Source organism: Bacidia gigantensis (assembly GCF_019456465.1).
Source record: "Bacidia gigantensis strain McMullin 20006 chromosome Unknown contig_233, whole genome shotgun sequence".
NCBI lineage: Eukaryota > Fungi > Ascomycota > Lecanoromycetes > Lecanorales > Ramalinaceae > Bacidia > Bacidia gigantensis.
In genome coordinates, this window is record NW_025408599.1 from 286,071 (window position 1) to 300,513 (window position 14,443).

The following is a 14,443-nucleotide window of genomic DNA, read 5'->3' on the forward strand; positions in this document are numbered from 1 at the left end:
TTAGCAAAAGTAATGTTCAGTGAAAACCTCACCTGTCCCATGATAAAATCTAGTGCAATCGTCTTTGTGGTCATGGGCTCCAACACTCAAAGCAAGCGGATGACCAGCTGGTAGCAGCAGTTTCGACTCATGGAGTTTGTGGAGGGCTGATTTCCTCCCCTCGGACGTCTCGGCTTTGATGTGTTTCGTCACCTCGTCACGATCGCTCTTCGTAATGATATGCTCCAAAGACATCAGCGCCTCAGCACGTCCCAAAGGAGAGAGACAGCTCACCTGTTCATTTCCCGCGGCCCCAATCAGAAGTATCCCGTACTTTTTCACGAGTATCTCAATCAGGGAGCTGCACTCAAGAGACTGCTCGAGAGCGTTGAAGCCAAGCATTTTGTACATATTCTGCGACGCTTGGCCAAGTGATGCATTGATGATGGCCGACGGTCGAGGTTCGTGCTGTGAGTCATAGTGGGTTATGATCAGCTCAAGTGCTGTTTTGAGACCGTCCTTCTTCCCGGTTGCTCGATAGACTGCGACCACCCGGGCTTTCGGAGCAGCGCCCATTTGGGAGCCCGCAGCTACATTCGCGACCAAGGTTCCATGCATTTCTCTCGGATCTTCTCTCTGCTCTCCTCCTTTAGAGAAAGGGTCAGCGCCTCCAGCTGGAAGTCGTTCGTAGCGTGTCGTCTCAATCTGTGTGACATCAGGCTGTGTCTGATTGATCGGCGAAATATGTAACTTACGTCTAGGTACTCCGGTTTGAGGCTGAACTCGTTCTCCATTATGTAGATGATGACACCTTCGCCTAGACTTTGCGGAGCCTTGTAGGGATAAGTGCTTGTGACTTCCGCCTCGACAGAATCCCTAATTGTTTCATGCCCGCCAGCAGGCGGGGGAGGCTGTGGAGGTCTTTCGTTTGGATAGAATACGTAATGGTCCATTCGTTGTGAGATTCGCTCTGTCCCCCAGTGCTTCGAATGGACTGTGGTAGTCATCTCGTTTGACCTCGAGACTTTGGTCAATGTGGCAAGTACAATGATTCAGGATGATCTGGACAAATAACAGTCGAGGATTTTGACTGACAAGAGATGGGGGAGTGGGTGTGGCAGAAGGGATGAAATGATGTAGAGACCACCCTTGGTAATTAGACATATTAGATGTCGATTTGTGACGCTCATTCGGAGGGGTGCCACCCTTCTCAGGCCTTTCCTGAGGCTTCTAGTAGATCATTCTAGATCAGCTGGAGTTGTTCAGTTAACATCTATCTCTGGCTTGCATCAACACAGGAAAACGAGGTTTCTCATATCTCATTGGTTGCCGTATGGGTATGTGGCGCGGCATCTGTTACGCTCCGAGGGGCTTTCAGAGCCCAGACGTTGTGGTAGTGCTGCTTTGGGCAGCACTACATCTACCGGCGCTCGCCTAAAGCTGTTCGGACTTCTTGGTTGAAGTGTGGAAAACACTTGCACCCCCACAGCGAAAGTTCGGATGTGTATTCAAGTATCTGAATTCAACGCATGACCTAAGGCTTAAGCAATACAGATGTACTAATTTCTTCCAATCCTTGCTGCCTTGAACGCACTCCATCAAAGAAACGAAGGGTTCGTCAATTGAGTCTGCCAATTCTGGGTGATTTGAAAATTTGAGACTCACGATAGAAAGCCAAATGTGGGGCCAAAAGTTTCCAGGCCCACAATGATATAGAAAATCCAGCCATTTACACTACTTGTCAGTTGGATTTTGTATTTTGTTATCTGTTGTAGCTCTTACTGCCCAGCGTAATCATTGACTGGATTTTTCGGACTCTAATGACGGCAGCATCGTAAAGACAGCATAGCATAATGGGCGGTTGCAATGATGTGCCCTCATCACTGGTAATGACCGCTTCATGAAAGCCACGTCGCTGAATGATATTCATCGGAACAGTCGAGGGGCGAGAGCGACCGCTTGACATCAGAGAGCTCAGCTCAGTTTAAGCTTCTCGTCGAGGAAGACCACCCACTATCGGGGGTACTAGATCGCATATCAAGGAGGAGGGAAGCAGGGTGAAGCAAGTTCGTTGTAATGTATCGCTTATGTAAGCCGCCAATCTTTCGTCTCCAGATTTTCAATCTTTCCTCCTGCCTTTTCGTTTATCGCTTCAATGAGCCATTCGCAGCAATGAGGCTTGGAGACTATTCCTCAGCCCCTGCTAAGACACTGACTTCGAAGCCAGATACAAGTCTTGGTGTCGAGCGAAGAATTTCTCTCTCCGAAATAGAATTCGCGAGCGCGAGTGCCTCATGATCGGTTGCTAGGCACGGATTTTGGCATCTATCAAGCGTGGGTCTACCATGGAAACCCGAATCGGTCTCTTACCTACTACGTCGGTTGACAGTCGTAATTACAGACATGAGCAGTCCCATCTGCGTATTCTGCTCGTGCATGGAGAGACTGAGGCTCCAGGAAAAGACTGGGGGGTTGCACGCACGACACGTTTACCATAAACGTGTGGTGAAAGTTCTTATTTAGCCATTTGAGTGTCTCGATGGTCAAAGTCGATAGTGAGTTTGCTCCAGACATAGAACGTTTTCTCGATAGGTACTGTGCGAGAACGGTGTAGTTCAGGACCCGCTGATTGGGACCGAAATCTTAGGGCGGCCGAACGCGTACAACGAGGTCCGTACCGGCAGATTTGGAGATAGTCTGATGGGATGGGGTACTCCTTTCATCGTCATTATCACTGCCTGACGCCTTATTAGTGCGGTTACCTCTTGCTGTCTTGTCAGCCATGTCAGCCTATAGAAGGCTGCTGGTATCAAGCAACGCGAAAGCTTCCACTATTACATTGCTAAGCCTCGCAAATATCTCACTGGGTTGGAATTCGCAGATCCAATGCAACTAGCTTCCAAGATTGTCATGACAAAATTATGGGTTCGGAGATCATAGATAGTAAAGAGTAGCGACAGATAGATGTCGACGGCGGTTATTTATAACGGGAAGAAGGCAGGTCACTTCAACTTCATGGGGTTTCTGAACCTAAAGCTGGGTAAAGCAAAAGGGGTAGTATAGAGTTAAAACAAGTCTCGGAGATGAGCTGAATGTCGAGGTGAAATATCGCTGCTAAGCTAAAGCCATGGCTTGTAAATCAAGGGTTTGAGCGATGCTACGCTTAGTATTGAAGAAACACAAACACTCATCGGATTTAGGCGGGAAGAAGACTCACCATCATACAGCGCAGCCGCTAATGTCTATAGAAAGCCGTCTTCGTGGCCCGCGCCAGATTATGAGGGTAAGAGAAGGTCACTTGGCAGTAAATATTTTATGAACTGTTGTTCGCCAGGCTTTTCAGACATCCCCACCCTTCATATCTCCCAGCTTCGGGTCTGCTTCAAATATACGATCACATATGTGTACCACTTTTTCGAGAGCCGACCGCATCGTTGCTGTGGCGATATGATGTAGCGCTTCCCCTGAGTCGACGAAAGTGGATGGGAGGCGTAAGGTATTAAGGCGACAGGGTAAGGGTAATTGGCCGTCTAGGAGGTTTAGATTAAGGTAACACGCATTCATCTCAATTGTTGTAAGATCTTTACCTCACGTGCCTTTAACACTACGCTAATTAGTGTGTCTTCTATATGTTATTGTGCTCACGCGTATGCACAACACAAAAGACGTAACAAGGCATTGTTGTGTCAGTACGCTATGAGCTTAAAAAACCCATTGCCTTATTCCATTGAATACTGCTAAATCCATACTCAACCCTGCACCATTTGTGGTAGACCATCGAAAAAGCTAGGCATTCCCTCTCGATCAAGATGCCTTTCAATATCTGGAAAGCTGGACTTTTGTTGCTAAAAATAGTTTGCCTATTAGTCTGCTTTTGTATTACATACGTCGCCGTAGCCTTTCTTGTAGCCAGGTGCATCGCAGAATACTGCTGGTATTTCAGCATTATGGAAGACGCTCCACTTGAGGACTTTCGCTGTCGTAAAGCACCGTGGGAGGCGTTCTTCGTAACGTTGATCGTGGAAACTTCTATCTATCTGCTAAGTAAATTACTGTAAGTCACCACGTCGTCTCTAATACGCTGTCTGCTGAGATCCACCACAGTTTCCCTACCGTCAAGGAATCGACAAGCAATACCGATAGGCCACTTGTCGCCACAAACCATCTTCCAGCCCAGCTGGTAACAGGGGATAAGTCCTGCGCGATTATCAAGGTGGAGGTATCTCTTGAAGTTCAAAGCTTTGACAAGCAGAATGTGGCCCAACCTGAGATAGCGACACCCACAACATCTACGATGACGGTTGAATTGGCTAACAAACCCGTCGTTATTACTCTCACCTCACAAGACCGTGATACTGCCGGGAAACTCAAACTGAAATTGCTATAAGCGGTGGTTGGATCCCAGGACATGGTCATCAAATCAATGTCTTTGTCCAGGTGTCGGAAACAAGGCGTGGTTTGGAGAAGCTAAGAACTCGGAAAACTTTTCCATTGCAAGGATATTGTTTAGCGGATTAGTATGCAACTCGTAGGGCAAGAGTATGCAAGAGATTGTAAGTTAGAAGAAGGGAAGGGACAAACAGAGAGGACTTATGCATTTCATTTGAAATGGATGTAGCATTTGAGACTTTCGCTACTACATTCTATTATCGGGTGCGGTCAGAATGGAAGTAAATGTTGAATTTAACACGTAAGCAAAATAGTCATTAAGCTCAATGCTTATTGAGAAAAGGATTTCCATTACCTCGTAGTAACGTACGCGCACACTTGCGTTCATAGAACTTCGCTATGGCCACTCCAGCACCTGTGAATAGAGTGATTGCTTGGTTCTCGATGTGACTGACCCTCTCGCGTCTAGTAGAATTGTGTGATATATTTCATGTCCTAACACGCCTCTTAATAGATGGACCCATCTTTCAGCCACCAACTCGGTCCCCATCTCGCAAGCCTTCTGGTCCCGTCCGATGGTCTCTACAGCGATTTTCGGGAAAATTGAAGCTGACGTCATCCTTTCGACGGCCTCGAGGCTTCCAGCCCGTCAGCCAGTCCATCGACCTTGTCTTGAGGTTCACAGGGCGATGGCAGCATTTGTCGGACCGCTTGAAAAAAAGCAGCAAAGTTGAATGTGCTTAGAGACAAGACCTCCGTCGAAGATGCCAGCCCGCCTAGAATGAGATATTGCCTCAGATGGCCTGGATAACAATCGGACCACTGTAGGTGCCTAGCCCTGCGGCGTCTTGGGCGCTCGAGTATGACGGTCTGGATCTCAGCTATGAGAGAGAATCGCAGCGAACAAAGAGCGTGAATGGTCTTTGACGCCAAGAACACCGGCATGAAAGATTGTAAACGTTGGCCGGCTTCCATCCTTCTCGAGCAAGTCATTACCCACGATGTACCCCAGCGCCTTGCACTTCCATTCCGTTCGGCCTTCGTCTTCAGACTTGAGCCTAGGCTTGGCATCATTTCTTGGCTGACGCAATTGAAAGCGGAAATAATTCCGTCACCCCGTCCTGCTCTTTGCGCCTGCTGAACAACATGAGCGACTGATTGGCGGACCACATGGGCTTGTGAGGCTACTTGCATCCTCATTCGTAATGGACAGATTCTCATCATGGGCTCTTGCTAAAGATTCCTCCACAGCTGCCGGACTCTCCATCTACAATGGACAGATCGCCATCCCGGGACACTGAGGTTGAGCTGTGAATTCTGTTCCTATTGGCATGTCGCCATCCTCCGCTGACTTCTTGCAGGCCATATAGCTCTCCGCCTTTTGAGTTCGTTGTCGAGAATGAAGCTTTCTTCTTGCACCAGACACTTGTCGCTCAGACGTCAGCCCCCCTCAATGCCCTCATTAATATCGATATGAAAGAGAAGGACGAAGGACAAGCAGCCTTACCTGGTGTCGAGGCAGCTACCTTCAGAAGATTCTGTCAATGGGCATATACTGGCTCTTACGACTGCCCCGCGCCCTGTCCTGTCAGCAAGAAGAAGGAAGGCGATGCCAGTAACGCGTCCATAGTCGCCCAAGAAGCCGCGAGCGTAGATGGAGAATCTGAATCAAGGGATCAATCCTTGAGAAAAGCCTCTGGGAAATCTGAGAAGAAGAAACCAAAGAATACGCGATGGACCCCCAGCGGTCTCTCCAGGTCCAGCCTCCACGAAAGATTCCTGCGCTACTGGGAAAGCCGCGAACCCCAAACAGTGCCGCAGAAGAAGCCAAACGTCGAATGCGACTACACGGAAGTCTTCCTCGCCCACGCAAAGCTCTACGTCTTCGCAGAGGAGAAGGATGTGCCAAGGCTCAAGACTCGGGCGCTGAAAGGCTTGCATACCAACCTTTGCGAATTCCATCTCCAGCGCTCTCGAGTCGGGGACTTTGTGTCTCTCCTAAGATATGCATATGAGAACACGGCGCAATTGCGACCGGAGAAGCCGGACGACCTACGCCAGCTCCTGGCTGAGTATATGAGCTGGCAGATGGAGATCTTGATGAAGAATGAGGAGTTTAGAAGTCTGGCTTTTACGGTGAAGAAGGATGGGAATGAATTCCTGGATGACTTCATGGCTATGGTTATGAAAAGGCTCTACAAGGCAGATATTTCGTCCTATTGACGAGAAGATGGATATCCATGTTGGCAATGGCATGAGGGTTGACGTTTGACGCTGCTTCTGTTGCCTAAGCAATTGACGGAATGAGTTGGGATTTCGAGCTCTTCTTCCCCAGCCAAGGACAGCTCAATCTATTTTCCGGTCTTCGCAAGAATCATAGTCAACGTACACCCTCATACTGAAAGCTAATTCTTCTCTTCCCTCGCTTTGAGACTACCCAACGATTTTGCAAGACAGTCCCACGAAATATCCTCCAACAACGTCGATGCGCACGCCCTGAGAATAGAGTATGACAATGACGGCCACTCGTGTTGACATCACACGCATCCCAATCCTTACATTTCTGAAGACGCCAGTTTCATTTGGGAAACTCCCCACGCTCCAACCACAGTCGTCTGTTCTGATTTCTAAAAGCACGATTTGGCTGTGATGTTGGGTCTTTGACGTCAATTCACATTGTTGAGGAATGCGACTCAGCTAGGAAGAGTGAAAAGACGAGCCTGCTAACGATGGTGTGAGAGTGAAAGTGCGCTGTGATGCATAGATGTCAGTGTGATCACTGACGAATACTTTTCCTAGGTGTGCTTCGTTGGAACTTATCGTGAGTCTTAAATCGCTATTCTCCTCCCCCCCCATTTTCTGCTTCACTCTGCTTCATACACTGGAAGAAGATCGCCGGCGTACAAGCTAGACCTAGATCGGTGAACCTCTAGACCCAATCTTCACTAAATGAGGATTCATACACGTTGCAGTGGCTGAGAAGTAGCAGTAGTGCGTTAGACTCGTCATTCACAGTCCATGCCCAGGCTCTTTTTATGTAGCGTGCAACAGATATTCAATTCTAAGCCTTGCTTTCCCCGCAGCTCTTTCGGCCTCGCAAGAAGAAGTGAAGACTTCACTGCAAATTCTCCCATTCTTCTCATCATTATACGCACCAGGCCCTGAACTTCTTGCTATTTCTGCTTATCATTCAGATTTGGAAATAATCCTTTTCAAGCTCAACCCAAATATGACCAACTAGAACACGTGATGCAAAGCTGTGTCTCTTTGTGCCCTCATTTTGGGCTTAGGGATGAACGAGGGGATTCACTAAGCAAGTGACTTCTGGGGTGGCAAAAGACAAAAACTTTGGCTAACCTCACAATCCTCTCTTCGCGTCAACTCTCATCAGTCTCCAGTTCGACTACCACAGTCTTGCAATCTTTTTGATAAGCTCAAGATATCATCATCCCAACTCAAGAAATTATCATTCCAGCCATCTCCAGTGAAAACCAGGCCAGTCTCACCATGAAAATGACAACTGAACAACGCATCACTTGCAACAATACCGTTTGCGCCCTGCGTGAGTTACTCCAGGCTTCCAAGGCCTGCAGACTCTGCGTGATCAGGACACACGAATGGAAAGACGCCATCCTCACAGGTGCTCGCGAACAGCCTCAAGTAATGCAACCAATTCTAAACGACGCATTACGGGCCTCCGCAGAGGCCAAAGCACAGGAACGAGCAGCCAAACAAGCCAGACGGGAAGCAACTGTGGCGAAAAATAAAGCAAAGCGAAACGAAATGCTACCATGCCCTTTCACTAAAAGGAAGGCAGCTGCTATTGAAGGAATCGAACGGCCTCAGATAGTCAAGCATACGCGAGTGAGCAACATCATGTCAACTGAGAAAACTGAAAAAGAAACACCAAAGAATTTAACGGAACAGCATCAGAGCTTGAAGGAAAAAGAAGAGGCCTTATTGATTGGCTACGAGAGCAGCGATTCTCTAGAGCCCGCTGACTGCGGCTTCAATGAGGCTTCAAGCCCGCGAAATCATCACCCTGAATATTCTGCGAATGCGAGCTTCGACCACAACGTTAAAGCACAGAATATGGAGGATGACAACGAATCTGACAATGGCGAAGGGCATCCGCCGTCTGGATATACCGACAACCCGTGTTCGCAATTCATACTAGTCCGTCATTTGACAGAAGCACAGCACGTTGAACTCGGACTCCTTCGAAATGACCCCACGATCGTAGCAGTCACCTCGACAGCATGGCGAAAACTGCACAACGCCCCAGCCCAACAAATGCCCCTTGACAAAGTGTTCCAACTCTGCAGAGCACTAATGTCGCAGCGAAAAGGCTCCGCAGTACTTACCTACCTCTCCGAGCGCGTCGCCCTCCTCAAGTATTCCCGCCCCAATCCCAATATGCCAGCGACATGGACCATGTCCAACCTCATCGATATAGTCGAAGCACTCGATCACATCGAGGCAGACGAAGACGATCTCAAGCTGCACAAAGCCTTTGCGCAGATCAAACTCCATGATGCCGTGAAAGAGGACGGTTCGCTCATTGGCAAGACGGCGGAGCTGAAATATCCGCTTTCGAAGCAGAAGGCGAGGAGGGCTGGGGAGAGATATGAGCGCGCTTGTCGGGCGGGAGTGAGATGGAAGAAGGTCGTTGAGGCTTTTGGGGGGCCGGGGGTTGTGATTGTGTTTTTTACTGCAGGTATGCCCCCAGGTATCCACTAGATATATGCCCTGGTGAATTTTTTCTTTTGATGTGTGTGTGGCTGACTTCGGCTCGTTGCAGGTATTCCGACTTTCCATATCACCTCTAAGTTTACGGAGTTTGAGCTGCAGTTCTTGATGAGCCTTGCGGGTAAATTGCCGGCGATTAAGAAGGTTGTGGATATTCTGGGGCCAGATGCGTTGGAGGACTACTGTCGACGTGGAAACCTGTCAGCTGAAGTCATTCAGGACTTGGCTGCGCTACAGACCAGCGATCTTGGGGACGAGGAGTAAGCTTTTGGTGGGACTGGAGACATCTCGGAAGATGCGTGGCGAGCTATCGTGAATTCGGGGATGAGTTCGGCGGGGGGCATATATTGCAGCCGTAAAACAATCGAAAAAGTGTCGTGGGCATAGAGACAGATCTGAAATGATGGATGATATACTATACAAGCATACTTATGGAGGTTCGAGAGGTTGGCAGCTTGTACTTAGCAAGTATCAAGGGTGCGTGGTGAGGACATTGGTATTCTGTTGGTCAGATCAATGGTCATCATACCAATGTGTCTCAAAAGCGGGACATTGAAGGGCAAGGCAGATTTCGTGCGATAACAAGTCTCAAACATACAGCGTGGGGGCACCAAGTCTCTCCAAATCAGGCAAAGGGAAAATACTCAGCAAGCTTAGCACAAAATCCAAAGTAGCATCGGTTTCAAGCAGTCCAGAGTGTATACTACGGCTGCGTCAGCGTAAGACTTCTCCTGAGCTACTGACAGTCCAGTCTGAGCTTCAAACCGAGACCGTTGAAATCTGTGGCCATTTGATACATTTCAATCCTCTTGAAACGTGGAAGCTATGTTAAGAAGCCTTTAGGTCGGCGCCAACCCTTTTCTTAACAGTAATTCAGTGACGATCAACTTCGCTTACGGACAATGCCCTGATAGAATAGCTCCTCGCTTCTACAAAAGCAGGATAATCAGCCTCTCCTCACATTTGAGCTACCAGACCGATGGCAGGTCTGGACTGACTCCGAGGCGCCTCCCTCTCATCCGATAACGGTCGTCTAGTAAAGGGAAGCACCACTCGCAAAGTCCACTGTAGCGATGTGATGAAGACCTGCAAGACTTCGAAGCAAGCAGCGACCGAAAGCTGAAATCGCGTAGGGTATTAAAAGCAGAAGATATCGAGCAATAGCAAGGGGATGTCCGGTAGGACGGTAAGTGTGGATAAGCCATGAGACGAGATTGGCCTCTAGGTGCGGCTGACACGATGACTTTTCTGCTCTAGTGTGGGATGAAGCACGAATCGCGAGATCGGTTCGACATATCATATTCACAGACCTGCAACCTACCATCCCCAACAAGCTATTCGTGGTACACATCATGAGCATTGAGTACGGGGACCACAATCTTCTCAGGCTATGCCCATTTTTGAGGCTCTTGAGGGAGATCTGAGACAGTACTGCCCCATTGCCGCTCACTGGCGTCGTTGGGTTGATTGCATGCAGTATTCTTCTTAATGTTATCAATGCAGTGCTTCAGTGCCTCAAGTTGCCATCCTTTTGCAAGGTAAAGGCCAGTCTCTGTAGCATAGGTTCGAGCTTTCAGCACCGGCTTGCTCTTTCTGGGCATCACGTCTGCAGGGTAGCATTTTCAATTTGATTTTTAACTTGTATCCATCATTGACAACATATTGAGAGGCTGATTCAGAGTGGCTTGAGCTCGTTTTTTACTTGGGGATTCTGACGCATTTCTATTGGAGGCGCTCGTGACATTCGTGGGATGCAGCGCTCCGTGAAGACACAAAGGTATTCTTGGTGGTGGATGACTCAGTCGAGACAGGCCACGCCACCTCTGCACTTCCTTTTCCCCGACTTCTGGCGCAAGCGAGACAGGGGAGCAGGCTTGTGAGGGGATATCAGTTTTTGCATCGGCTCGGACTGTGATGCTGAGCCTCCAGCTCTAGCCGAGGATTCGTTGAGCTTGTTCCGCTTATTCGGCCGGTTGATGCTGAGGGACATCTCAGCAAAAGCTTTAGTGGACGAGGCCTGCGGTCTCATGCCATGACTTCGATTGTGTCTGATTCTCCTCTTGCCACCCTTGCTTATCGACGTCTTCTATCCATATCTTGTTAGCGTATTGCGAGAAGGTTATAGCATTGTCAAGGGGAGGTTGTGTGAGCGTAGCGATGCTTGGGCATTGATGGTCGTCAAGGAGAACGAGATTGTGATTGATGCCCCGCAAAGAAGATGATCGGATCGGAGAAACAAAATTCCGACGGCTTTCACCTCAGTCGCGGCTCTGGGCTGCTTTGGATGTGTTGTTACTGCCAACAATTGCCACCAGTCATTGTTCACGATAACAGCGCCCGATGGACTGACGCTCGATGGTCCAGGTTGTCCTTCTCACTAGTTTGAGAGCCTCCTCCACACCTTCGACCTCGAATCTCCATACTGCTACAACAACCCTCGCAGGCGCGAAAACCCTTCCCTCCCTCTCCACCTCCCTCACGATCCCACAAATCCACATCTCGGCTTCATTGCGTATGGGGATCTAACGAGAACGATTTCGACAGATGCGAGAGCTATGAGCGGGAGATGGGCAAGCTCCCGCCCCCCTCCCCGGCCAAATACGCTGGCAATGAAATAGCGCGACGAGTACGAAGAAGAATATTTCCATCAAATAAGGGGCTTGGATAGATAGGATTCGGGCTCCACACATTGAGCTCTATGTGTGACGGGCGGGCGACCGCCAGGGCACGGTCGGCAATGGAACGAAGAACCTCTAAAGATGCGCACCAAGGCCATAAAGCGTGGAGGAGCTGCCATCGAGATGTAATCTGAGCAGAGGTCATACGGTATGAGCTGCACCAAGAAATAAAAACACGAGAGACATACTCATGGTGTGTAATGGGCTGGGGCATGCTTTCACAAGAGCTAGGAGTTCACACCTGATATCATTTGGCCAGCAACTTACCGTGGCAAGACGAAAAATACACCTGGTAATACATCAGGCTCTCAAAAACAAATGCTTTCGCCGACGCTCGTGGTTTCTTGATTCTGCACTTGAACCACAACTCGAAGACTTTGCTTGCATTACCCTGGAATTCACCGGTAACGACCTGGTGGAGGGGACGCGGAACATGGAAGACAGATGCCGCGACCTGCTCAGTGGCCTTCCCGGCCCGCCTCAACCTATCCTCAGCCATTTTCTGCAGACTTTGCTTTGCGCCAGCCGGGTACGAGACACGACACAGCCTATCACATCTGCCAGGGCTTCATTTCTCCCTTGGACCCATGCTGCCCAGCATCTTGGCCATATCTACTGCAATCACTCTGCTGTACACCGACGAGGACTCACAGCATGGAGTCATACATCCTCGCCCCTCTCTGATCAGTCTAGTCGAGACTTTTATCGTCAGCACCGGACGTAGCATTGGATATGAAGCACAGAAAGTGAAGAGAGCGAATATGCTCTAGAGATATTCAGCATAAAGTTGATCTTTATAGTGGGAGGGTGACAATGTCGTATGGAAAGTCTCACAGTCTTGGCGTTGATGGTGGACTACAAACCAACGGGAGTAATACAATGAGCAGGACTTACAGATTGTCAGCCTCGCTCATCAATCCGTATCAATTTAATCAATACAAATTAGGCGCTCTGTCTCCTTAAAATATATTCCCACAAAAGATGTCGTTTTTATTTTCTCTCTTCGGAGCAATTTCGTATTTTGAGAACACAGCCTGGCTGGGCCATGAGCAGCATTGCTCGCCTTGGAAGCTCCAATGAAATGTTGCATTCTGCTGGCCTCACAGAGTCCTCCAATCAAACATCGCCGTTCTCATCGGCTCTATGATACAGACTGCATGGTTTGCTGGTCGATATTACCTGGTGTCGCAATCACCAAGCCTCATGTAGGAGGAAGAGGGCGGTGTTGCCCTGCATTGGGGGAGTGGCGGATCCAGTTGGCCTCCTTCATCCTGCCATATCTCGATATCCGGGTCAACTCCCTAACTTGCCATTCTGCTGAACGGCCGCATCGCTCGCTCTGGTCGTCGATGCTGGGGCTTCGGCTGTCGCAAGGGAACGGTTCTTCGCCTTTCTTATCTTACCGCACTGGAAAATGCGATTCACTGTCTGCATAACTTCGAAGTAACGATGGGTGCAGCGTTGATGACAGATTACCTCACGGTAAAGGCGGCTCTTGTAGACGCTGAGCAGAAAGCTGCGGCATTCGAAACGCTTTCCGATACTTCCGGCACAGAGTCCTTCTTGCTCGGAGATCATATGCCCGGTGCTACCCTTGATATGTCATTATACTTGCAGTACAAGCACCTGAGAGAGTGTCTGTATCCTCAAACTAGAGCACGAAGCCCACTGCCTACGACGTTGACTTCGTTGGAGCAAAAACCCGTTGGCCTCTGCAATATCCGTACCAGACCAGAAAAGGTGGCGTTAACAAGCCAGATAGCAAGCTTAAACTTTGCCTCAGATAGCATAGTCACCAACATACATACTGATGTGAATAAGTCGCGGGCATACCCAAGGGGTATAGCCTGCGAGAATACGAGCGGGTTCCCACGTGCACCAATCGCAGCGCTCAGGGAGACTGTAGGTTCCACTGATGAGAGTAGTGCAGATCCGGCGGCGACAACCATGCAGACAATTGCGGGACGTAAAGGGGCCGGAATACCCACCGCAGCTCCGCGTGCTCCCACTACATCAGCTGCGAGAACCTCCGGGGTTGGAGCCGCCAGGCAGGGCACGATAACAATGACAGCTGCAAATCCAGGCAAGATAGAGACAGGCGTGGCAGCAAGTACAGCGAGATGGCACGCCTCGCCTGCTACGAAGACTACTTGAAGGACGGATTGAGTGTAGTTGCAGGATCAGGCATCGCACTCTCGAGACGGATGGTCAGATATACCACGGCGAAGTGCAACCGCAGTGGCTCCCTAAGGTCGGCTTTACTGTGAGCAGTATCCAGTCGTGATTGCTCTACAGGGTCAGATTCACCTCACCATACGCGAAAGGCAGTGATCTCGCTATTCAACTAGACTTGCAAGGACAGGAGAATCATGGCTGTGCGACCACCATTTGATTGTTATGCAATTATTGTATACAAGCATATACGTGTCTCAATTTATGAGTTCAGGAAAAGAATGCACCTCCCAGAAATCACCGCAGTACGCTAAACGTCCCGTGCGAGGTTCTTCTTGCATTGTTAAATGATATCTTATCTCTATCCGAATCCGTCCAACTGTGTACATAAATCCAGAGATTTTAATCCCTATCAGCTAATGCTAAACGCGAGTCTGCTGCGCACCGAGACGCAATATTAAGTCATTAGGAACAAT

The 14,443-nt window shown here is 49.2% G+C and overlaps 4 protein-coding genes across 4 annotated transcripts; 3 read left to right on the plus strand and 1 right to left on the minus strand.

Annotated features, from left to right (window-relative positions):
- On the minus strand, nt 1-932 carry KY384_004670 (uncharacterized protein; the record flags this gene model as incomplete). Its single annotated transcript, XM_044813175.1, has 2 exons — nt 1-684; nt 735-932. The coding sequence occupies 2 exons, from the start codon at nt 930-932 to the stop codon at nt 1-3; spliced, it is 882 nt and encodes a 293-aa protein (XP_044669915.1).
- A 4,708-nt stretch (nt 933-5,640) lies between these two features.
- Nucleotides 5,641-6,591, plus strand: KY384_004671 (uncharacterized protein; the record flags this gene model as incomplete). The annotated part of the gene is made up of 2 exons (XM_044813176.1): nt 5,641-5,678; nt 5,730-6,591. The coding sequence occupies 2 exons, from the start codon at nt 5,641-5,643 to the stop codon at nt 6,589-6,591; spliced, it is 900 nt and encodes a 299-aa protein (XP_044669916.1).
- A 1,290-nt stretch (nt 6,592-7,881) lies between these two features.
- On the plus strand, nt 7,882-9,381 carry KY384_004672 (uncharacterized protein; the record flags this gene model as incomplete). The annotated part of the gene is made up of 2 exons (XM_044813177.1): nt 7,882-9,085; nt 9,170-9,381. The coding sequence occupies 2 exons, from the start codon at nt 7,882-7,884 to the stop codon at nt 9,379-9,381; spliced, it is 1,416 nt and encodes a 471-aa protein (XP_044669917.1).
- Nucleotides 9,382-13,244: 3,863 nt separating this feature from the next.
- Nucleotides 13,245-13,949, plus strand: KY384_004673 (uncharacterized protein; the record flags this gene model as incomplete). Its single annotated transcript, XM_044813178.1, has 1 exon — nt 13,245-13,949. The coding sequence occupies one exon, from the start codon at nt 13,245-13,247 to the stop codon at nt 13,947-13,949; it is 705 nt and encodes a 234-aa protein (XP_044669918.1).
- Nucleotides 13,950-14,443: the final 494 nt, after the last annotated feature.